Raw genomic sequence first — 25,516 nt, 5'->3', positions numbered from 1 at the left:
AAACAACTTTTACAGACAGGGGTACATGCAAAAAACATCCTTTGCAGAAATATGATGTCAATGACACACTTCTCTTGGTTTCATCCTTTATCCAAGTGTAAGCAAACAAAGCTTGTGTGTGAAGTAACTTCACAACTGGGCTACTTATATATAGTATCTCATAATGCAAAGCACATATCCTTATGGGCAAACTTTGTTTGCTTCCACTTGGATAAAGGATGACACCAAGTATATAATTTCTTAGTATCTTTAATTTATTATTACGGGCAACTCCAGGTAGTCCTTAGACTCATTGAGGGAGGCCCCAAATCATGTTCATCACAACTATTCGACATTCACACAGTATCTATCACACCTTGCCTTAAACTCATTCACTGTCACAGCACCCACCACAGACTCTGGCAGCACATTCCACTCATTCACCACTCTAAAAGTAAAGAACCCAGCTCTAACACCCTTACTAACCACACTCTTGCCCAGCTTCCATGGATGTCCCCTAGTCCACCCACAACCAGCCCTGTTCTCAAAAATATCTTCTGAATTAATTTTATAGAAACCCTTCAGTAATTTGAATGTCTCAATCATATCTCCCCTCCTCTGCCTATCAACCAATTTCTGCAACCCACAAATCCTCAACCTGTTCTCAAAAGGTTCATTCCACAGACCTGTTATCATCTTGGTAACTCGCCTCTGGATCCTCTCAACCTCCTCCCCATCAAGAAGAAACCTAGGTGACCAAATCTGGGCACAGTAGTCGAGATGGGTTCTTATCAAGGCTCGATACAGGGGAACAATAACATGCTTGTCTCTGCTCGTCAACGTATTCTTCAGGAACCAAGTGATTTGATGAGCTGATTTGGCCACTTCTGCAATGTGCCCCCTAAACTATTTTCCCCTCTTTCCACCCCCTTGGGATTGACCCAGATCCGAGGCTCAAATTAAACAAAATGGTCAAGGGCACTGACAATTCTTTAGCCGCTTCACGTACGACACGAGCTGGTATACCATCCAATCCCACAGATGTGCTGACATTGAGGTTTTGTAATAGACTATTTACCTCTACTTCATTCATCCATTCCTGCAATGTCACCACCTGGATGATATACTCTTGCAAAGTGCTCGCTCAGTAATTCCACTATATCGACTGATTCAGTTACTTCCCTACCTTCAGCATTTTTTAAAATCATTCTGCCATGAACATTTTTCCTTTTACTTGCATCATATTGAAAACACTGTTTGGGATTCTCTTTAGCCTGCATGGCCAATTTTCTTTCATAATCCGCTTTTGCTTTTCTTACCACCCTTGTTACCTTTCTGGCCTGAGCTTTATACTGTTCCTGCACCTGCTGGTCACCTTTCTCCTTAAATTCCTTCCACAATTGTTTCTTTTTTTGCAGCTCAAGCTTAATAGTGTTATTCATCCATTTAACCCGTACTTGATTTATAATTTGGACTCTTGGTATACAGTCAATCATTGGGAGGTGCATGGGAGGTGGTTAAGAAGTGTTTGCCTCCTGCAAACACTTCTTAACCACCTCCCATGCACTATCAACATCCAGCCCTTGCAGTTTTACATGCCATGGCACTGAGCCAAGCACACTCCTAAGCTTGTCATACTTACCAGCCCGGTAATTCCACATGTATCCTGTCTTAATTGTAAATTCCACTCCTTTAGCCACCTCCCAAGTCATGACCTTATGATCACTCTCACCAACTGATGGCAACATGGTCATGTTTGCTACACCCACATTCTCAGATGCGATTACAAGGTCAAGCACTCTCTGCCCCCCTAGTATTTTCCATTCCATGCTGTCGCAGATAGTTGTCCCTTAATAACTGCATAAAATCCAATTTCTTCCTCCCATGTGCCCTCTCCTCCTTCCAGTCAATGTTACCATAATTGAAATTACCCATAATAATTATCCTCCTTCTGCTCATTTCTTCTATTTGCCTATGCATACTATCCCCACCATCTATTCCATCACCTGGTCTATAGCAGCACCCAATTGTATATTTTGTTCTGCTAGTCTCTATCTCACACCAAATAGCCTCAAATGTGCTCTTTTCTCTATCCTGCAGTTCAACTTCTATACTCCTTGGCTGCAACTCACCAGCTATCATCAATAACATTCCTCCCGCTGTTTATTCTCCCCGTCACTCCTGAACACGCTATACCCGTCACATTCAATCCCACTAGCTTTATCATCTTCTGTCAGCCATGTTTCACTAATACCAACAACCTGTGGCCTGGAAGTGCCAACCAAGGCCAAAAACTCCATCTTCTTGTTCCTAATACTGTTGGCATTAGTGTACATGAATTGCAGAAGTCCGTTAGTCCCATCCCTACTTTGATGCCTTATACTAACACTCCCATTCTGATTTGTTGTCCTTCGTACTCGCTCAGGATTATACTCATTCATACACTCAACTGCCTCCCTAAAGTCTGCATATCTACTCCCCCCCCCCTTAATAAATCTAGTTTCCCTGAGTCTGTACATCCACTTCCACTTCATTCATCAACACTTTTTCAAGCCTCCATACACCAAATCCATTCAAATGTAAACCATCCATCTTATATAAATCCTTTTGCCCACCGAACTCACTCCCCACATCCACAAATTCCACACCACTCTCCATGCATAATCCACGCATAAAGTCATTGGCAATTATGGCCCTCCTTCTAAACACTTCACTGTCATACCGTGGCAAAATACTCACCATCCTAACTCTCTCACTCTTCTCTTTTACTACCTCAAGTAATTCCCTCACATCCTCTATCATTTCCATTTTGTCTTCTTTCAAATCATTTGTTCCTGCCACGACTATCATTTCCTTCACCCTCTGTTTTTTGCGCTCTAATAGACTCACTGACGTCCTTTATGTTCGCACCCAGTTGGTACGATTTCGTCAAACTCTCAACTATCACACCTCTTAATAACGAATCTCTGTACAGCACTCACTCCTTCATTTTATTTACAAACATTCTCTCATTTTTCGTATCAGACTTTTGCTGTTTATTAGTCAGTACGTTCGGTACACATTTTTGCATACGCTCCAGTTGCCGCTTTGCTCTATGTATCGTTCCACTCAACCGCGCGATTTCACTACTTGCAACTATCTCACCATTTTCATTATCATTTAAATCATCCATTCGTTCTGTATTTCTACCTTCATTTACACTTTCAACATCGCTCTCACACCTATCTGGTACTACCTCGCAATTTCGTATCACATCACTATTTTCTATATTCTGACTTTCTTTAACAATACCACTCTCGCCACCCGAAACATGCTTTAGATCCTCATTCTCCTTACACTTTCTGCACATATTTACTCCACTATCACCATCTAACCAGACTCCAACCGCTCTTCGCAAAGCATACATCTCACAGACAGCACATTGCATAAACTCTTTTATATCAAAATTCTTAAACAAACATTGCAATCTGGCCGCCATTTTTTTTTTAATCGGTGCCATGCGGATGCTATCTTATCTTAAAAATAATAATTAAAAAAAACACGGAAAACACACAAAAATCGCACAGACACACTAAGATACGAAAAGCAAACAATACTACGTAAAATTCTAGTCAAAAGATAGAAGATTAAGAAAGAAAGTTATTATTATTATGTGATACCTCCAAGGAATTCAAAGACTCATCAGTGAGGTAGGGCACCAACTCTACAACTCTCCATCCCACCAACTACACCGAACCGCATCATCTCCACTGCCGACCACCATTATAACCAAGTGAAAAAACTTTCAACAGCTATCTCTGATCCAGAGTATTTTAGTAATACTGTGAGAGACCTTTTGACTACTTGCATATGGAAATATGACTTCTACATTACTTCAGCCTTGGTATCACTTCTGGCTCTCACAGATGAGACCTCAATAAAGTTCAGAATGGTCTGGGTAGTGGCCCTTCCCATAATGCATAGCATTATACTTGTCACATATCCTTACTATATGGGATAATAAGGCAACTGATGTGAAGTTATTAGCTTCTATATATAGAAGTAGTCCAGTCGTGAAGTTGCTTCTTGTGCAAACTTTGTTTGCTTACTTGGTTAAAGGATGAAACCAAGAATATATGAGGGTGGTCTGAAAAGTTCTCTGCTTAACAATGAAAAAACAAATTTATAATTTCTAAATTATTTTTATTTTTCAACATAATCTCCCTTAAGACTAATAAATTTATTACAGCGATGCTCCAGTGCCATTATCCCATCCCTGTAGTGATTCTCCGTAAGATTTGCAAAATACCCCTCTACAGATGCAATCACCTCTTGATTCCTATTCACCTATTCTGGGGAATAGGGTGGATGTTCCAACAATTCATAGTGCAGATCCCTTAATTTTCTCACTGCCAAAAACCTTTGTGGATAGGTGCATTGTCCTGATGAAAGATGATTTTTTATTCTGCAAACCGGGTCTTTTCTCACGAATTTTTTCATCTGGTATGGTTAAAAGATCGGAATAATATTCCCCAGTTATTGTTTTACCCTTTTCAAGATAATTAATAAACAAAATGCCTTTAGCATCCCAAAACACCAATGCCATTACCTTTCCTGCTGATGGAACTGACTTTGTCTTCTTTGGCGCTGAATAACTGGCTTCTGTCCACTGTTCTAACTGCTGTTTGAATTTTGGTGTGTAATGGTAAATCCAAGTCTCATCCATAGTAATAAATCGACACAAAAAATCAGTTTTATTCTAGTAAAAATGATCCAAGCACTGTTCAAAGATTTTCATGCGAGTGCGTTTATGATCTACTGTGATCAAGGGCACCCATCTTGAGCAAAACATTTTCATTTGCAATTATTCAAGGCTGGTACAGCCACATTTAAACTCAACAGCCCATTTCTTAATTGTTGAAAACAAAGAAAAAGAGTGCCCATAAACTTTTATGAACTTCGAATGAATTTCTTTTGGCATTAAACCTTCTTTTACAAAGAATTTTATAACCGAACGATACTCAATTTTATCCATTTCAAGGGATACAGACAACACTTTTGCTTCAGATAGCTGTATAAAACAAACTACTTGACAGAATGATTTGCAATTTCAGATGGATGCTTATAACAAATGTACCAACTTAGAAAAAAAATAAGCTTGCCGATAGTGTTGCCATCTACAGTTGAGGCTGAGAACTTTTCAGACTACCCTCATAATTTCTTGCCATCTTTAATTCATAGTATAATGAAGTGAAAAAACTTTCAAGCACTTCTCTACATCCTTGATGTAACTCAATGGATATAATCTTCATATCTAAAAATTACTGTGGAGAGAAGAGTTCCTTTATATCCAAAATGAATAAAAAATAACACTTCTATATAACATGGATAAAAGTATTTTCAAGCAGAGAAATTTCAGGTAGGAAATGAATTTCATCGCCTGGTGTGAGACCACTGCCCCCACTTATTGGGGGCTTGAAGTGACTTGAAAAAGTTCCATGTTTGATCTTTAGAGCAGGTTTTCCAGACTAAATAAATGAAAAATATAAAACTGATAAAAATGAAAAAAAAAAAACCATCTTTAGCCTACCCATGGTACAAAAATTTTGCTTCTAATTGGGTCTCGGCCTTTAAATGCCATGACTTTGGTTTTGGAAGTGGAGATTTCCATATTGTATGTTTATGCAATTTTCATTTAATGAAAAGGCTGCTCGCTGTAGTGAATCTTCATTATCTTCAATTAGAACCTGATCATTAGCTAATAAAATTGTCTGTATGTTGGTGTAATCATTTATGTGAATGCCAAAACTGGTTGTTTTCCTCCACTCTCTTATAATATTATTAATATAGATATTAAAGTGGAGGTGGTGATAGACTATATCATTGTCGGACACTTGCATTTCTGTTCTGTGATTCAGATTTTTGGGTGGCTATCTTTACTGTAATTTGGTTACTGTTACATATATTGTTATATATTTCAATATATATATATATTGAAAATTGCTTTAATTAATGGGTTAGGAATGTTGTCTTCTCTTAAACTTTCCAGTAGCTTGTTACGATTGACTTTATCAAAAGCCTTTTTATAATCAATGAATAATATTTGGTCTCTAAATTGAATTCCCTATTTTTTTCTAAATTGAATTTCTTTTTTCTATCAAGGTGCTTGAGAGATATTTTATATCCAGTGTTTTAAAGGCTAATGTCTTTATAGTTTTGACATTCATTAATATTGCCTTTTTTGAAAATGGGGACAATCATAGCATTTTGCCAGTTTTCTGGTGGTAACTGGCCATTTAGGATCAAAGATGGTATCTCATCTTTGATACATGCATTTTTGGAAATTATGGAGACAACTACCGTGTTTGAATAAAAACTTTAGTTTAATATTACTAAAATTTACAATTCGACGTTTCGACCTTTATGTCAAGGTCATCTTCTGGAGCGTACAAATATACACAAGAAACAAGCTATACTACAATCATACTGGTTCGTTAAAGACACTGACTAACCGCTACCACAATTGTTGGCCTGACCTCTGGTGAGAAAAAAAATAAATAAAAATAAAATTATACATCAACGCTAGAGTCCTATTATTTGCGTTGTCTACTATATACATATATTAACATCATTCCAGCCAGTTGGAGTGGAATGGTTTCTAAGAAACCATTCCACTCCAACATGAAACCATTCCACATGGAGTGGAATGGTTTCTAAGAAACCATTCCACTATTTCAACTGGCTGGAATGATGTTAATATATGTATATAGTAGACAACGCAAATAATGGGACTCTAGCGGTGATGTATAATTTTTTTTTTTTTTTCACCAGAGGTCAGGCCAACAATTGTGGTAGCGGTTAGTCAGTGTCTTTAACGGACCAGTATGATTGTAGTATAGCTTGTTTCTTGTGTATATTTGTACGCTCCAGAAGATGACCTTGACATAAAGGTCGAAACGTCGAATTGTAAATTTTAGTAATATTAAACTAAAGTTTTTATTCAAACACAGTAGTTGTCTCCATAATTTCCAAAAATGTATTCGGATCACCGTGCAAGCCTAAAAGAAAGGCATCTTTGATACATCTTCTCCTGGGCTTCTATGGTTCTTGCATTGTTAAAGTGTTGACTCTAAATCTTCAAGGGTAAAGGAGTCTGTTGAGTTATTTGCAAATAATGGTTCTGAGAGTGGGTTGTCATCAATTGAACATAATTCTTTATAATATTTAAGCCAGTCCTCTAAAGGTACGGTATTTGATCTTGATCTATTCTCTAAGATTATTATTCATGTGTCTTATAAATTTATATGTTTCTGTTTGAGGTTTATCAATATTGTTTTCTAAACTTTAACCACTTGGCCAACCAGACCGGCAATTGGTTGATAGTTGGATAAATCGGGCTTTGCACCACCCTTGTGCAATGGAATTACCATACATTCTTTCTATTCCAGCAGAATCTTCCCTATTCTGAAACTCATATTAAGAAGCCTGTTCAAGGGAATAGACAGTTCAGTTGAACACTCTTTTAGCACACGTGCTGATATCCCATCAGCACTTATTGCTGAATTCTTATTCAGTTTGTGCAACAGCTTTAGTACTTTCTCCTCATCCACGAATTTCCTCACATGGTGAAAAGGTAGCGGTGAGTTCAATGTTGTATTTACCAGGCTGATAGCTTTTAGCAAATTGGCTGCTCATTAGTTGAACAATCACTTCAGCATCAGTCACCCACATACCGTCCGCATTCAATCGAGTTACTCTTTCAAATTCATTCTTTTTTTTACTTTCAGCATATCAATAGAATTCTATGACAGAAATTTCTTTTGAGTTTTCTGTAACTTGCAGAGCCAGTTTCTTTTCATCCTTGGACTTAGCTTTCCGTACAACACTTGAGACTCTTCTGGCCTGCTGCTTATAATTATTGTAACTGATATCATCCTCGTACACATGATATTCCTTCCACTTTTTCTAACAAATCTCTTGCTTAATTACATTACACATCCATTTCACTCCTACTCTATTTATTCTTTGAACTCTAGGGACACATTCTGATATCGCACCATTTAAGTATTTTTTAAACGCTTCCCACACACTGTCGATATCCTTTCCATCCAGCATACCCCTCAGGTGATCATAATTTTCTGCTTTGTAGTTCAGCATGAAATCCTTTTCTAAATGGAACATTCCTAAACTTAGCCACTCCCCAAAAGTACTGCATGATCACTGTCACCAACTAGAGGCAGAATAGTTACGTCTTTAACTGAAACCTCCTCTGACACTATAATCAGATCTAGCACTCTCTGACTATAAGTTCCTTCTGTTACATGCTGCTTGAGGAAGTTGTCTCGCAACGGCTCAATAAATTCAGTTTCATTCTTCTCATAAGATTTCATAGCTACCCAATCAATGTTCGGATAATTAAAGTCCCACATTATGATTACTTTTTTCGCACCCATCACATTTATGTGGTGATGCATTTCTTTGTCACTAGCAGCTAATCCACCAGGTCTGTAACAACACCTCATTATGTATTTAATCTTGTTAGACTCCACCTCACACCAGATGGCTTCAAACTCACTGCCACATGAAAACTGATACTAGTATTACAGTCATAGGTCTCAAACTCTAACTGGATTCAGATCATCAGATATTAATAGCAGTATGCCCCCTCCTATTGTTCCCTAAAATATTGTATCCTTTGCACTCGATATCAGTTCGTATGTCTGCTTCTGATAGCCAAGACTCATCAATGCTTATAATCTTTGCAAAATACTGACAAAGGAAATAAACTCTACTCCTTTGTTTCTGATATTCCTAGCAGACATAATAAATTACTTGCATGCTCTTTTGTATACACATGTCTGTGGTCTGCTTGACACAGTTTGATTCCTTGCAGATCTCTGTTCTTATATCTAGTTCCTTACTTATGCAGACATCGTTACACATACTTGATAGGCCTGACTGGACGAATACAGAATGGTTTTCTCTCTCCACGATCATTTCCATAGTAATAACCATTCCTATCATTAACACATTTACTAAACATTGTCACTTTTACACACATATTCTCACGATTTCTCCCATCAGAATTCAGTTTACTTAACCCTGTGTGTTGTCTTATATCAATTAATAATTTTTCAGGACTCCTAACACCAAATGCATTCAAGTGTAGGCTGTTCCTCCTTATACAAATCCAATCTTCCCTTAAACTCACTCCACACATCCAAAAGCTTGCAACCATTCCGTCTATAAAACATACACTTTGAATCATTTGCCACCATAGTCATTCTTCATAATTCATTTCCATCATATTAGGTAATATACTAATGGTTTTTACTTTCTCACTCTCCACTCTCATTTCTTCCAACAACCTTTTCGTCTCCTCAAACTGAATTTCTCACCTAGTTAAGTCACTGGTAACTACCAACATTACCACCTCTTTTGCTTTGCTTTTCAGTTGCTTGCATTATAATTTTAATTTTTGCTCCAGGAAAACTTGACGTTATAACCTACTCATCAATGGCATGTTTCATGATAGAGTAACCATACCAAATAACATCCTTTTTATAATCAACTTTACTTACCAGATTTTTGTTATTACATACTACCTAGATATGATGATTGTTAGCGTTCCGTTTCTTCTGTGATTTTGGTGCCATTTTGCAGTTATATTAATATTACAATAAAAATATCTTATAAGACATTAAATACTCTAAATGCAACATGAAAATCGACTCAAATATACTATAAAACACTAATTTTCTAAGGAAGAAACACAAAAACAGATAAAATTTGCCAATTTTACACAAGAACTAAATTATACCGGCACAGTTTGACACAAATGCAAAAGCGAACAATAAGAAAAGAATTCCATCAAATAATAAACTTTTTGTTTATGAATGAAAATTCATAAAATTTGTTACATAAAACAAGTGAACAAGTTTTCCTTTATGAATAACATTTCAAAATGTATCTTCCAACTATAATTACATGAACTCTTTGCTTAATCATAACTTCAATGTGACAGAAGAGAAAGGTAACTTACCCGCAGAGAGTGTGTGAACCATACTTTTAAAGATGGCCTAATTGTCACAACCATTACCTAAAAGAAGTCAAATTTTTTATATTATAAAATTATAAAATGGCTTTAGAGATAAGTTTTTTAAATTTAGATAATAATTTTTCTTTAAATTATAAATTTTTAAACACAAAGAATTCAAAGCAGACAAATAATATATTTGTTTCATCTGGACAATCTAAAACAGATAATTCAAATCCAAATAACAAATAGATGCAGAAAATTCAGTTAATATCCAAAGTATAGTAAAGTGCACTTACAGGAAATGACAATTATAGTGCAATTAATGACTTTTGCGATACTATCCATTTCACATTATGATTGAATAAAATATAATTACCGAAACTTTCAGTAAGTGTCATACACTTCATTTTAAAAAAAAATGGACAACTAGCTTTCAAGTGAATACTAAGTACACATTTGCCAAATTACAATACATTATAATCAGTATGTCACATATATGTGTGAAAATAATGTATATCATGGCAAAGGATAACAAAGTATGTATCAGATTAAGAGTATAGCGCCTCCATAGCTGAGTCAATAATGATGATGCCCTTTAGTTGCAAAAACCTGGGTTCAATTCTAGGACATGAAAAACCTTTATTTGGGTAGAAAGACTTGTGTTGGCATTTCATGTTTAGTTGATTAAACAATTTTAATTCACAACAATAATAAAAAAATAATTTAGTTATTTACTTATTTGCTGATATTTGTGATTTTGTGTTCTGAAGATGATGAGTAAAACACCAGGAAATAAGCAAACAATGCAGACAGCATTAACTGCCTCATTACAAGGATTTATCAGGTTTTTAAGATACCAAGTTACTTGGCTGTGAGAGGCCATTAAGCCTAACACAAAAATGAGATTATGAGTTATCATCAAATTCCTGCCATGTACCCACAAGGGGTGCACATGATATGATAGTACTACATGAAAAAAATTACATCATTACTAACTTCCTATCTACAATTTTCCTCCAAATCAGTCTGTTACTTGTCAAGACTCCAACATTATCAGATCTTATATTTCTATCGTCTAAGGCACTTTGTACAGTATCAATCCACCTATATCTTGATCTTCCTCTGGGTTGTTTTCCTGCCAACCTAGCAGACAACACTTGTTTTGCTAATCTTTCCTCGCCCATTCTATTTAAGTGACCATACCACCTGAGATTAGCTCTGCTAATGCATTCCTGGATGCTGAAAATGTCAAGTTCTTTCCTAATATCCTCATTCTTAATATGACATTGCTATTGATGCCATCTGTTCAGGCCTCTAATCTTTCTAAGGACTCTCATATCTGCAGTCTCTAGTCTTTGATCAAGTGTTTTACTTCTGACCCAGCTCTCAGATCCATAAGTTAAAACTGGTTTGAACACAGTCTTGTATACAGCTAATTTAATGTTCCAACTAATTTCTCTCTTATTCCATATGAATTTGTTCAACTGACTTCCCACCATACTAGCTTTGCTGATTCTGTTGTCTATTTCTATATTTAATTTACCATCATCACTAAAAATCGTGCCAAAGTAGCTGGAATGTTTTACTTGTTCCACAGGTTCTCCATTCACAACACAGTTGACATTTTCAATGATTCTGCCTATTTTCATTGTCTTTGTCTTTTTATTGCTGACCTTCATACCATATCTATTACAACAGTTATTCAATTCAGTCAGAGAATCTTGCAGACTTGTAGCTAATTTATTTAGAAGTATAACATCATCCACATAAAGCAAAGAGCTGACATTAACATCTCCAATTTTCATATATCACGTTTAATACCACTTTCCTTCATAATGTGATCCATATAGATAATGAATAACAAAGGGAATAATATACATCCTTGTCTCACACCACATTTAACATTAAACCATCTTCCTGTACTTCCTTCAACTCTAACTGCTGACTTACAACTCAAATAAAGACTAAGTATTGCTTGATATAATGTCCCACTGACACCATATAACTATAGCGTATTGAATAGCTTCTCTCTTGTCACCTTGTCATATGTCTTTTCCAAATCGACAAAACTTAAATACAGATCTTTGTTAAATTCCCATGCTTTCTCCACTATTTGTCGTAAAGTGAAGACCTGATCCTGACAGATTCTATTTGGCCTGAATCCAGCTTGTTCTTCACCCAGCTTTTCTTCCACAATTCTTCTCAACCGTTTTTCAAGTATACGTGCATAGATCTTGCCAGGAATACTCAGTAGGGAAATACCTCCGTAATTCTCACATTCAGTTTTATTTCCCTTTTCATTATACGGGTACTATGAGAGCTCTACTCCAATCATCGGGAATTCGTCCCTCTGTCCAGGCTCTCTGACTTATGCAGTGCAGCCACTGTAAGACTTTTATACCACCATACGTCAGCATTTCTGGTCGAATATCATCTACTCCTGCTGCCTTTCCACATTTCAAGCATTTGATGGCTTTTTCTACTTCAAGTATGGATATGTATTCCTGACTGCATGCCTGGTCAGTGTTTTTTACCACTGTGCTGTCATCACTGCTTGTTTCATTTAGCAGTTTTTCAAAGTAATTACTCCATACTTCAAGGATATCTTTTTCTCCCGTTTTTGTGTCACCTTTATCATCTCTAACTCCTTTTACAGCACTCTTTCCTCCATTCCTAAGCTTCTTCAACAACCTCCAGAATATTTTCCCACCTTCTTGATATTTATTTTCTATATTCTTGCCAAAGTCCTCCCATGACTTTTGTTTAGCTAGTTTTACACACTGTTTAGCATTCTTGCATTTGTCTCTGTATTCTCTAAGAGCACAAGCTGTCTTATTTGCCAGGAACTTTTGATATGCTTTCTTCTTTTCCTTCACTGCCTCTTTAACTTCCTGTGTCCACCAGGGAGTTCTGATTTTTCTATCCTTGCAGACAACTTCACCACATGCCTCTCTAGCTGAATCAATCAATGTTTTCTTCAGAGTTTGCCATCGAATCTCCAAGGTTTGATTCCTGTTCTCAAACTCTTTCATTTTTTCTTCAATAATCTTTGTGTATTTTAGTCTACAGTTCACATCTGAGAGCTGCTCGACTTTTATTCGCTTTAAATCTTTCTTACATGTCATTCTTTTTAATATGAAATTCAATTTTATCCTGCTCAAGACTAAATAGTGATCACTTCCAATTTCAAATCCTCTGTACACTCTGGTGTCCTGCACCAGATAGAAAACATCACTATCAACAATAACATAGTCAATGAGACTTTTCTTATTCCTAGCCTCTTCTTTCCATGTGAATTTGTGCACATTTTTATGTTGGAACATGGTGTTAGTAATAACCAGTCCATGTCCTGAACAGAAATCCAACAGATATTTGCCATTATTATTAGCTTTGCTCTTTTCTCCAAATTTTCCCAAAATATTTTTGTATGTCTCACAATCATTTCCTACTCTGCTATTTAGATCTCCAACAAGGACCAACTTTTCCTTTCTCATTGTGTATGTTGCATTTTCTAAATCCTCAAAAAATTCCTCCACTTTTACCTTAGTAGAATCTTCTGTGGGACCATAGGTACAAATAAGTCTCATTGTCCACTTCCCCATTCTGATATTTGCCCAAATCACTCTTCTTGAGACTGTCTGCCATTCAAGAAGATTAGCCTCGTATTTTGTGTTGAATACTATGGCTGCTCCTTTTCCTTGATTGTCATTGCCTGAATATAACATTTTATCGATCTGGTACTTATCTAATTCCTCACCTAGCTCCATTTCTTTGCCATTCAGGCTTCTTATGTTGATAGTACCGATCTTTAACTCTGATGATGTTGAGTTGGGGTGTGTTTTCAGATTTATTCCAGTAGCTGACTTTTCGGTGTTCGCCCTGGTTCCCTGGCAAAAACAACGGGGGCCTTGTTTAAATGGGCGACGCCCCAGCCGGCATGAAATTTTGTCATGTTGTACCATCATTTTTTATTTTGGTTTAACCAATAAGAATACAATTTGATCGGCTAAATCCGAAATTGCCAGCCCATCCTCATTCGTACAGTATCAAAGTAGATACCTAACAGGGTGCATCACGAGAAGGTGAGGATTGGACATTAGGTCAGAAGCCCTGGTCGGTTTTCCGCATTCCTTTAAAGGCTATGTGGAGGTCTCCTCTCAGTTATATAGCTTTGACCTTTAAGCACCCCGAGATTATGAGTTTATCTTTAAAATATTCAGCAATTAGTTATTATTCACTAAGACAACTTGGTTTTTAATATTTTACCTACTTAAATGACTTAAATAGAATCCAATACCATCATCAAATAAAATTAATCACAACCAAAAACATAAAAGAATAACAGTTTATGTTGTTTAAATTACTATGTATGTGTGTATATTATATATACACACACACATAAGTAATTATTATTGATGACTTAAATTATCAGAAGCAGAGTAGCAGAGAAAACTCATGATAAGAACAAAGGAGAATTTAGTGAGTTGTTGCATGACAACTTTCTCTAGCAGCATATGAAAGAAGCAAATCAAGGACAAAGGGTGTTAGATTTGATCATAGCACCTGGTGGTGGCTTAGTTAAGAGCTTTGCCACCAAGTGTTGACAGTGATCATGCCATACTGACCTGAATTAGCCAACTATATGGTTGTTCCAATCAGGACAAGTTATATGCTGAACTACAAATATGGAAATTATGATGAAGTCAGGAAAATACCATCTTTGGTTCCATCCATGGTATTAGTTGTTTAATGGGAAGATATCAGCAATGAAATAGAAGTTTTGAAAAGATACTTAAATGATGCAGTATCTGAATATGTAACTAGAGTTTGAAGAACAAATAGAATGGGAGTGAAACGAATGTGCAATCTCATTAAACAAGAGATGATGTGAAAGGAATATCATGAGAATAAGAGTGAGAGGAGTTCTGAAATACACTAGTGTCCAAAAGCTAAGGATGAACTACATTTTTACCTGTATATGAAAAAAATTTCATGGTTACAGCCACATGTGGACATAAATTTATTACCAGCATACTAATAAATTATATTACAAAAAAAAGTGTTATAAATTTCGTACAAATTAAACTGCAATACATTTTTGGCAAAAGTTACAAATTTCCTAATAATGTGGTTAAGGAATTAATGTACAGTGCTTACAGAAAACTATTCAGAGAGAGAGCGAGACATTTCAGTGTGTGTGGAATATATCCCTCCAAACTGCAGTGCAGCTCTCACGTCGTACCAAGCTTAGCACCAAGTGATTCAGGAGTTCTTGAGAGAAACTGGCCCACTCCTTCAGAGCAATGATAAGGCCTTGTTTGCTTTCTAGAGGGGAATTTCAAGCAGCAGTGCATCTCCCTATTGCACCCCAAACATGTTCTATGGGGGTTGAGATCTGGGGGAGCATGCTGGTCACTCGATATAATTCAGATTCTCAACATCCAGAATTATTTCTACTGCACGTGTAAGATGTGGTGTGGCATTGTCATCAATAAAAAGGAATTCTTTGCCTAGAGCACTATGAAACAATCAAACATGATGTTGAAGAACTTTGTTGCAATATTGATCACCAATCATAGTCCCTTTTTCCAGCACTTATAGCTCGGTGCGTCCATAAAGCATAATGCCTCCCCACACCATTACCCAAGAACATCCTCACAAATAAGCAGTACCACTTTCACACCAGATCAAGTGTCATCCAGAATCAGAGTAAAGACTAAAATGACTCATCTGTAAAGAGTACATTAGCTCATTGGTGTGTCCAATTTTTATGGATACAACGCAACTGAAAATGTGCTCTACGATGAGCTGTGGATAAAAAGATGCAGACTACAGATCTTCTGCAGGCATATGTATCAAGAATAAGTATGATGGCTTGAGTGTAGTATGCAGCCTCTCTCGATAAGTCCCTGCCTCTCAGAGGAGACCTCCACATAGCCTTTAAAACTGACCAGGGCTTCTGACCTAATATCCAATCCTCACCTTCTTGTGGTGCACCTTGTTGGGTATATACCTGGATACTGAACAAACGAGGATGGGCTGGCAATTTGGAATTTAGCCGACCAAATTGTATTCCTATTGGTTAAACCAAAATAAAAATGATGGTACATTTTTATTTTGGTTAAACCTATTGGTTAAACCAAAATGATGGTACAACATGACAAAAGTTCATGCCAGCTGGGGCGTCGCCCGGTTAAACAAGACTCCCGTAGTTTCCGCCAGGGAACCAGGGCGAACAGCGAAAAGTCAGCTACTGGAACAAATCTGAAAACACAACCTAACTCAACATCACCAGAGTTAGAGATCGGTACTGTCAACATAAGAAGCCTGTATGTCAAAGAAATGGAGCTAACGGAGGAATCAGATAAGTACCAGATCGACATAATAGGGGTGACAGAAACAAAAAAGACAAAAAGTGGTGAGATCTTTCTGAGCAATACATACAAAATGTTATATTCTGGCAATGACAATCAAGGAAAAGAAGGAGTGGCCATAGTATTCAACACAAAATACAAGGCTAATCTTCTTGAATGGCAGGCAGTGTCAAGTAGAGTGATTTGGGCAAATATCAGAATGGGGAACTGGACAATGAGATTATTTGTGCCTATGGTACCACAGAAGGTTCTATGAAGGTAGAAGTGGAGGAATTTTTTGAGGATCTAGCTACTGACACAATGAAAAAGGAAAAGTTGGTCCTTCTTGGGGATTTAAAAAGCAGAGTAAGAAATGATTGTGAGACATACAAAAATATTTTGGGAAAATTTGGAGAAAAGAGCAAAGCTAATAATAATAATGGCAAATATCTGTTGGATTTCTGCTCGAGACATGGAATGGTTATTACTAACACCATGTTCCAACATAAAAATGTGCACAAATTCACATGTAGAGAAGAGGCAAGGAATAAGAAAAGTCTCATTGACCATGTTATTGTTGATAGTGATGTTTTCTATCTGGTGCAGGACACCAGAGTGTACAGAGGATTTGAAATTGGAAGTGATCACTATTTAGTCTTGGGCAGGATAAAATTGAATTTCATATTGAAAAGAATGACATGTAAGAAAGTTTTAAAGCGAATAAAAGTCGAGCAGCTCTCAGATGTGAACTGTAGACTAAAATACACAAAGATTATTGAAGAAAAAATGAAAAATTTGAGAACAGGAATCAAACCCTGGAGATTCATTGGCAAATTCTAAAGAAAACATTGATTGATTCAGCGAGAGAGAGGCATGTGGTGAAGTTGTCTGCAAGGATACAAAAATTACAACTCCAATGTGGACACAGGAAGTTAAAGAGTCAATGAAGGAAAAGAAGAAAGCATATCAAAAGTTCCTGGCAAATAAGTCAGCTTGTGCTCTTAAAGAATACAGAGAAAAAATGTAAGAAAGCTAAACAGAGTGTACAACTAGCTAAACAAAAGTCATGCGAGGACTTTGGCAAGAACATAGAAAATAAATATCAAAAAGGTGGGAAAATATTCTGCAGGTTGTTGAAGCTTAAGAATGGAGGAAAGAGTGCTGTAAAAGGAGTTAGAGATGATAAAGGTGACATGAAAATGGGAGAAAAAGATATCCTTAAAGTATAGAGTAATTACTTTGAAAATTTGCTAAATGAAACAAGCAGTGATGACAGCACAGTGATAAAAAACACTGACCAGCCATGCAGTCAGGAATATTGTTATACTTCTAAATAAATCTGCTACAAGTTTGCAAGATTCCCTGATTAAATTGAATAATTGTTGTAATAGATATGGTATGAAGGTCAACATTAAAAAGATAAAGACAATGAAAATAGGTAGAATTGTTGAAAATGTCAACTGTGTTGTGAACGGGGAACCTGTGGAACAAGTAAAACATTTCAGCTACATAGGCACGATTTCTACTGAAGATGGTAAATTAAATATGGAAATAGACAACAGAATCAACAAAGCTAGTATGGTAGGCTGTCAATTGAATAAATTCATATGGAATAAGAGAGAAATTAGAAGGAACACTAAATTAGCTGTATACAAGACAGTGTTCAAACCAGTTTTAACTTATGGATCTGAGAGCTGGTTCAGAAGTAAAACACTTGACCAATGACTAGACACCACAGATATGAGAGTCCTGAGAAAGATTAGAGGCGTGAACAGATGGCATCAATGGAAATGTGATATTAAAAACGAACATATTAGGAAAGAATTTGACATTGTCAGCATCCAGGAATGCGTTAGTAGAGCTAATCTCAGGTGGTATGGTCACTTAAATAGAATGAGAGAGGAAAGATTAGCAAAACAAGTGTTCTCTGCCAGGTTGGCAGGAAAACGACCCAGAGGAAGAACAAGATATAGGTGGATTGATATGGTACAAAGTGCCTTAGACGATAGAAATATAAGATCTGTGGGACTATAGGCACAAATAAGTCTCATTGTCCAATTCCCCATTCTGATATTTGCCCACATCACTCTACTTGAGACTGCCTGTCATTCAAGAAGATTAGACTTATATTTTGTGTTGAATACTATGGCTACTGCTTCTTTTCCTTAAATGTGCAGACAGACTTATGTGTTCGTCGAACATGTGGTTTATTTTTTAACGGTATATATTAGAACACAAAAACTAAGTAAATAATTAATTTATTAACTTATCGCTGATATTTCGCTGGTCTTATAACCAGCAATTTCAGAGCACAAAAACACAGTTTGTCACAATACGCGAGACTATAACAAGTGTAATCAATGGACTAGTTAAACAAAATTGTAGCAGCAACACAAAGACTAGAGTCCTGATTTTTGGGCACCCTATATCTGAAAAAAAAAATAAATTAATAAATATTGCAGCTATCACATAAGACTAGAGTCCTAAAAAAAAAAAAAAAGGTACTAGTTTTTTCTGAAGACGACTGTCTCCCAGATCTTAGGCAAGTTAATACAGCCATATTTGTTGAGATTTGGAGTGTGTTTCAGGGCTTCTGTCGCCTCTAAGAACAATCTCTCCGACTTGTAAGAGCTTCTGTGTAGTACTTTTGTATTTTTCCAGTTTATCCTGTGTGCAGAGGTATCCAGAGCATGGTCTGCTAGGTCTGACTTGCCATAGTGATAATTCCGGACGTATCTTTTGTGTTCGCTGATGTGGATGTTCACAGTTCTTCCTGTTTGACCGTAGTAGGCTTGATTGCATGAGCAGGGTACTTGGTAGACTCCTGGATGTGATAAAGGAGGAATGCTATCCTTGGGTGAGCGGATGAGGGTGGCTAATTTGCTACATGGTCTGAATGTAGTGAGTAGTTTATGTTTATTGAGAATTCTTGAGATCTTTTTGGATGTGCCTTTAATGTATGGGATGGTCACTGTTTTGTTGTAGTTGTGGTGGATGGTGGGAGGGGTTTCTTAGGAGCGTTTAGTATTTTGTTTATCTTATGTGGATTATAGCCATTGGCCAAGAAGGTGTGGCGTAAGTGAGCCAGTTCAGCAGCAAGAGCATTGTCATTGGAACAGATTGCTCTCGCTCTATGGGTTAGCGTTTTTAAAATGCCATATTGTTGAGCAGGATGATGGTGAGATTGTTTGTGTAAGTATCTCCTGTATGTGTGGGTTTCCTAAAAACTGAAAATGATAAGGAACCGTCTGGAAGACGTGTGATAAGTGTATCCAGGAAGGGCAGACAGTTATTTTAGCTTCCAAGTTCCATTGTAAAGTGGATTTTTGGATGTTGGCTAATTAAATGCGCTAAGAATGTTTCCAATGTCTCTGGGCTATGTGGCCAAATAGCAAGCACGTCGTCAACACAGCATAGCCAAAGTGTTGGTTTGAGAGTTGCTGTATTGATTGCTAGTTTTTCCAAGTGTTCCATGTAAAAGTTGGCTGGGGGGGGCATGGCTGTCCCATCTATTTGTTTGTATATTTTCCCTTTCCGTGTGAAATATCCTGCATGTATTGTGAATTTGAATAGTTCAAATATATCAGGGGGGAAGTGTGACTTCAGTAGATTGAGGGTTTCTATTAGTGGTATATTTGTGAATAGTGAGGTGATATCAGAGCTTACTATTAAGTTTGAGCTTTTTAGGGTAAGGTGTTGTAAGATGCTTTTTTAGTAGGGCTGAATTTTTGACAGAGGGAGAATTGTTTGTGAGAGTGGCTAGTAGCTTCGCTAAATATCTAGCCAGTTTGTATGTGGGACTATTTATACTGTCCACAATTGGGCGTAAGGGTGTACCTTGTTTGTGAATTTTTGGTGTTCCATAGATCCTAGGTGTTTTAACATGGAAGGGCTTGATTTTGTTAACTGTCTTTGGGCCAGGAAGTGACTTTTTTCAATAATTTTCGTGCCTTATTCTTTTGTGTGTATTGCGATCTATAATTTTGATTGCGATCTATAATTTTGTATGTTGACTGATCTTGTAACAGTGTTTGCATTTTGTTTTCATATTCTGTTGTGTCCATCACCACAGTTGCATTTCCTTTGTCTTCTTTTGTTATGATAATCTGGCTGTTGTTCTGTAGCTCTTTTATAGCAATGATTTCCTTATGTGGGATATTATTTTTGGGAGGCTTGGACTTGATTAGGATGTTGGCCACATCTAAACATCTGTTGTTGGCTATTGTTGGAGGCAGGTCGTATATTCCTCGTTCGATGGACGCCATTATTTCAGCTTTTGGAACTTGTTTGGGAGTCATGGCAAAATTGTCCCCTCAACTTAAAGCACTAGTGGCTTCTTTGCTTAAGGTGAACGACGATAAATTAACGACGACGAGGTCTTGTCGTAATTGCAGTCATTGTATAGTGTTGCATTGTTGGAGATTTTCAAACTTATTTTGGTGTCGGTTTTTGACTCTGTTGAATTCTTTTTTAGCCGTTGTGTCGGTGATGTTATCTAGGATCTCCCAAATTTCCGTATTCAGCATATTATACAGTGATTCACGTAGTGCGTTGATGGTGAATTTGATTTTGCTAATTCCAGACAAATGGCGTTAATCTGTTCACGTAATAGCGCTACACTCGCTCGTTTATAAATGCATCGGGCTTTGGCCAAGTGGAACTTGTTTTTGATTTTAAAACAGTTCGGTATTAAATTGGTGTCTAGTCTTTGTGTTGCTGCTACAATTTTGTTTAACTAGTCCGTTGATTACACCATGTTGTTATAGTCTCACATATTGTGACAAACTGTGTTTTTGTGCTCTGAAGATGCTGGTTATAACACCAGCGAAATATCAGCAATAAGTTAATAAATTAATTATTTAATTAGTTTCTATGTTCTAATATATACCGTTAAAAAATAAACAACATGTTCAACGAACACATAAATCTGTCCACACATTTAAGGATTCTTCACGGAGACGATATCGTATGTAAGACACAACAATATGGTAAGAGGAAGTTAAAATCGGTGCGGCAACAGAACAGGTTAGCCTTTTTAAAGAGGTGCCGAGACACTAATTTAATACCGAACTGTTTTAAAATCAAAAACAAGTTCCACTCGGCCAAAGCCCAACGCATTTATAAACAAGTGAGTGTAGCACTATTACGTGAACAGATTAACGCCACTCGTCTGGAATTAGCAAAATCAAATTCAACCATCAACACACTACGTGAATCACTTTATAATATGCTGAATAAGGAACTTTGGGAGATCCTAGATAACATCACTCACACAACGGCTAAAAAAGAATTCAGAGTCAAAAACCGGCACCAAAATAAGTTTGAAAATCTCCAACAATGCAACACTATACAATGACTGCAATTACGACAAGACCTCGTCATCGTTAATTTATCGTCGCTCACCTTAAGCAAAGAAGCCACTAGTGCTTTAAGTTGAGGGGACAATTTTGCCATGACTCCCAAACAAGTTCCAAAAGCCGAAATAATGGCGTCCATCGAACGAGGAATATACGACCTGCCTTCAACAATAGCCAACAACAGACGTTTAGATGTGGCCAACATCCTAATCAAGTCCAAGCCTCCTAAAAATAAAATCCCACATAAGGAAATCATTGCTATAAAAGAGCTACAGAAAAACAGCCAGATTATCATAACAAAAGAAGACAAAGGAAATGCAACTGTGGTGATGGACACAACAGAATGTGAAAACAAAATGCAAACACTGTTACAAGATCAGTCAACATACAAAATTATAGATCGCAATACACACAAAAGAATAAGGCACGAAAATTATTGAAAAAAGTCACTTCCTGGCCCAAAGACACAGTTAACAAAATCAAGCCCTTCCATGTTAAAACACCTAGGATCTATGGAGCACCAAAAATTCACAAACAAGGTACACCCTTATGCCCAACTGTGGACAGTATAAATAGTCCCACAAACAAACTGGCTAGACATTTAGCAAAGCTACTAGCCACTCTCACAAACAATTCTCCCTCCTTTGTCAAAAATTCAGCCCACCTAAAAAGCGTCTTACAACACCTTACCCTAAAAAGCTCAAACTTAATAGTAAGCTCTGATATCACCTCACTATTCACAAATATACCACTAATAGAAACCCTCAATCTACTGAAGTCACGCTTCCCCCGATATATTTGAACTATTCAAATTCACAATACATGCAGGATATTTCACACGGAAAGGGAAAATATACAAACAAATAGATGGGACAGCCATGCCCCCCCCCCCAGCCAACTTTTACATGGAACACTTATCACACGTCTTCCAGATGGTTCCTTATCATTTTCAGTTTTTAGAAAACCCACACATACAGGGAGATACTTACACAAACAATCACACCATCATCCTTCTCAACAATATGGCATTTTAAAAACGCTAACCCACTGAGCGAGAGCAATCTGTTCCAATGACAATGCTCTTGCTGCTGAACTGGCTCACTTACGCCACACCTTCTTGGCCAATGGCTATAATCCACATAAGATAAACAAAATACTAAACGCTCCTAAGAAACCCCTCCCACCATCCACCACAACTACAACAAAACAGTCACCATCCTATACATTAAAGGCACATCCAAAAAGATTTCAAGAATTCTTAATAAACATAAACTACGCACTACATTCAGTCCATGTAGCAAATTAGCAACCCCGATCCACTCACCCAATGACAGCATTCCCCCTTTATCACATCCAGGAGTCTACCAAGTACCCTGCTCATATAATCAAGCCTACTACGGTCAAACAGGAAGAACTGTGAACATCCACATCAGCGAACACAAAAGATACGTCCGGAATTATCACTATGGCAAGTCAGACCTAGCAGACCATGCTCTGGATACCCCTGCACACAGGATAAACTGGAAAAACACAAAAGTACTACACAGAAGCTCTTACAAGTCGGAGAGATTGTTCTTAGAGGCGACAGAAGCCCTGAAACACACTCCAAATCTCAACAAATATGGCTGTATTAACTTGCCTAAGATCTGGGAGACAGTCATCTTCAGAAAAACTAGTACCTTTTTTTTTTTTTTGGACTCTAGTCTTATGTGATAGCCGCAATATTTATTTTTTTTTTTTTCAGATAGAGGGCGCCAAAAATCAGGACTCTAGTCTTTGTGTTGCTGCTACAATTTTGTTTAACTAGTCCGTTGATTACACCATATCGTTATAGTCTCGCATATTGTGACAAACTGTGTTTTTGTGCTCTGAAGTTGCTGGTTATAAGACCAGCGAAATATCAGCAATAAGTTAATAAATTAATTATTTACTTAGTTTCTGTGTTTTAATATATACCGTTAAAAAATAAGCAACACCTTCTTTTCCTTGATTGTCATTTTCTGAATATAACATTTTGTATTTATTGCTCAGAAAGATCTCACCAGTTTTGTCTTTTTTGTTTCAGTTACCTCCCATTATGTCGATCTGGTACTTATCTAATTCCTCAGCTAGCTCCATTTCTTTGCCATTCAGGCTTTTTATGTTGATGGTACCGATTTTTAACTCTGGTGATGTTGAGTTGGGGTGTGTTTTCAGATTTGTTCCAGTAGCTGACTTTTTGCTGTTCGCCCTGGTTCCCTGGCAAAAACAACGGGGGCATTGTTTAACCGGGCGCCGCCCCAGCCGGCATGAAATTTTGTCATGTTGTACCATCATTTTTTATTTTGGTTTAAGCCAATAAGAATACAATTTGGTCGGCTAAATCCCAAATTGCCAGCCCATTCTCGTTCATTCAGTATCCAGGTAGATACCCAACAGGGTGCACCACAAGAAGGTGAGGATTGGACATTAGGTCAGAAGCCCTGGTCGGTTCTCCGCATTCCTTTAAAGGCTATGTGGAGATCTCCTCCTAGTTATACAGCTTTGACCCTTAAGCACCTCACTCTCAGATCTATAAGTTAAAATTGGTTTGAATTTAGTGTTTTTTTTAATTTAGTGTTTTGGCTAATTTCTCTCTTATTCCATATAAATTTATTCAGTTGACTTCTCTACCATACCAGCTTTGTTGGTATGGTAGAGAAGTTGGTAAGGAGTCCAAAAACATCCCTCGATGTTTTTGGACTCCTTATAAATACTGATAAATACTTTTAATTATCTTGGATATGAAATAGTACTATAATATGAAAAATTTACATCATTACTAACTTCCTATCTACAATTTTCCTCCAAATCAGTCAGTTACTTGTCGAGACTCCAATATTATCAGATCTTATGTTACTGTCTTCTAAGGCACTTTTTACTATATCAATCCACCTAAATCTTGGTCTTCTTCTGGGTCTTTTTCCTTCCTGTTGTAATAGATATGGTATGAAGGTCAGCATTAAAAAGACAAAGACAATGAAAATAGGCAGAAACATTGAAAATATCAATTGCATCTGCCTATTTTCATTGTCTTTGTCTTTTTAATGCTGACCTTCATACCATATCTATTACAACAGGAAGGAAAAAGACCCAGAAGAAGACCAAGATTTAGGTGGATTGATATAGTAAAAAGTGCCTTAGAAGACAGTAACATAAGATCTGATAATATTGGAGTCTCGACAAGTAACTGACTGATTTGGAGGAAAATTGTAGATAGGAAGTTAGTAATGATGTAAATTTTTCATATTATAGTACTATTTCATATCCAAGATAATTAAAAGTATTTATCAGTATTTATAAGGAGTCCAAAAACATCGAGGGAGAGCACCCACTCTACAATTCTCTCTCTTCATCATCTACAGCAACATCATCTACTACTCACCACCACCAGCACTAGTTTACTAAATATATTCGTTTTCTAATTTGGTCCATTTTTTAAGGTTTCACTGACTTGACAGCTGTTTCAAACTGGTTGGTTCTCCTCGAGACCAGGCAGAAACCTTAAGAGAACAAATACTCTTTCAATATCGACGTTTCAACTAACGAACTTGAAAAGTCGAATAGGTGTATTTTTCGTAAGCAAACTCTTGGTCGTGTGTAAAAGTATTTACTAAAATAAAGAGCCAAAGGCTTCGGTTCAGTTTTTGTGTCTGAACTTCAGTTCAGTTCAGACACAAAATTTATAAAAATCAAGTTTTGTAAAAATAAGTTGACCAGAGGGCGACTCGTAAATGCCTGTGGGCATATTCCCATAAGATCTCTGGTCAACTTATTTTTACAAAAAAAAA

The 25,516-nt window shown here is 36.9% G+C and overlaps 1 protein-coding gene across 1 annotated transcript in view; it reads right to left on the bottom strand.

Annotated features, from left to right (window-relative positions):
• The window catches only part of Vps8 (vacuolar protein sorting 8), a 519,719-nt gene that overhangs the window by 364,769 nt on the left and 129,434 nt on the right, over positions 1–25,516 (bottom strand). Inside the window, exon 11 of the mRNA XM_090395104.1 lies at positions 10,001–10,057. Coding sequence (XP_090251230.1) covers positions 10,001–10,057 — 57 coding nt within the window. The remainder of the gene's footprint in view (positions 1–10,000; positions 10,058–25,516) is intronic.

The sequence above is a fragment of the Typopeltis vanoorti genome, chromosome 7 (genome assembly GCF_054136105.1).
Source record: "Typopeltis vanoorti isolate ZY-2024b chromosome 7, IOZ_Tvanoo_1.0, whole genome shotgun sequence".
Taxonomy (NCBI): domain Eukaryota; kingdom Metazoa; phylum Arthropoda; class Arachnida; order Uropygi; family Thelyphonidae; genus Typopeltis; species Typopeltis vanoorti.
The sequence above is the reverse complement of the archived record's forward strand: the minus strand, read 5'-3'. Positions and strand labels throughout refer to the sequence as shown.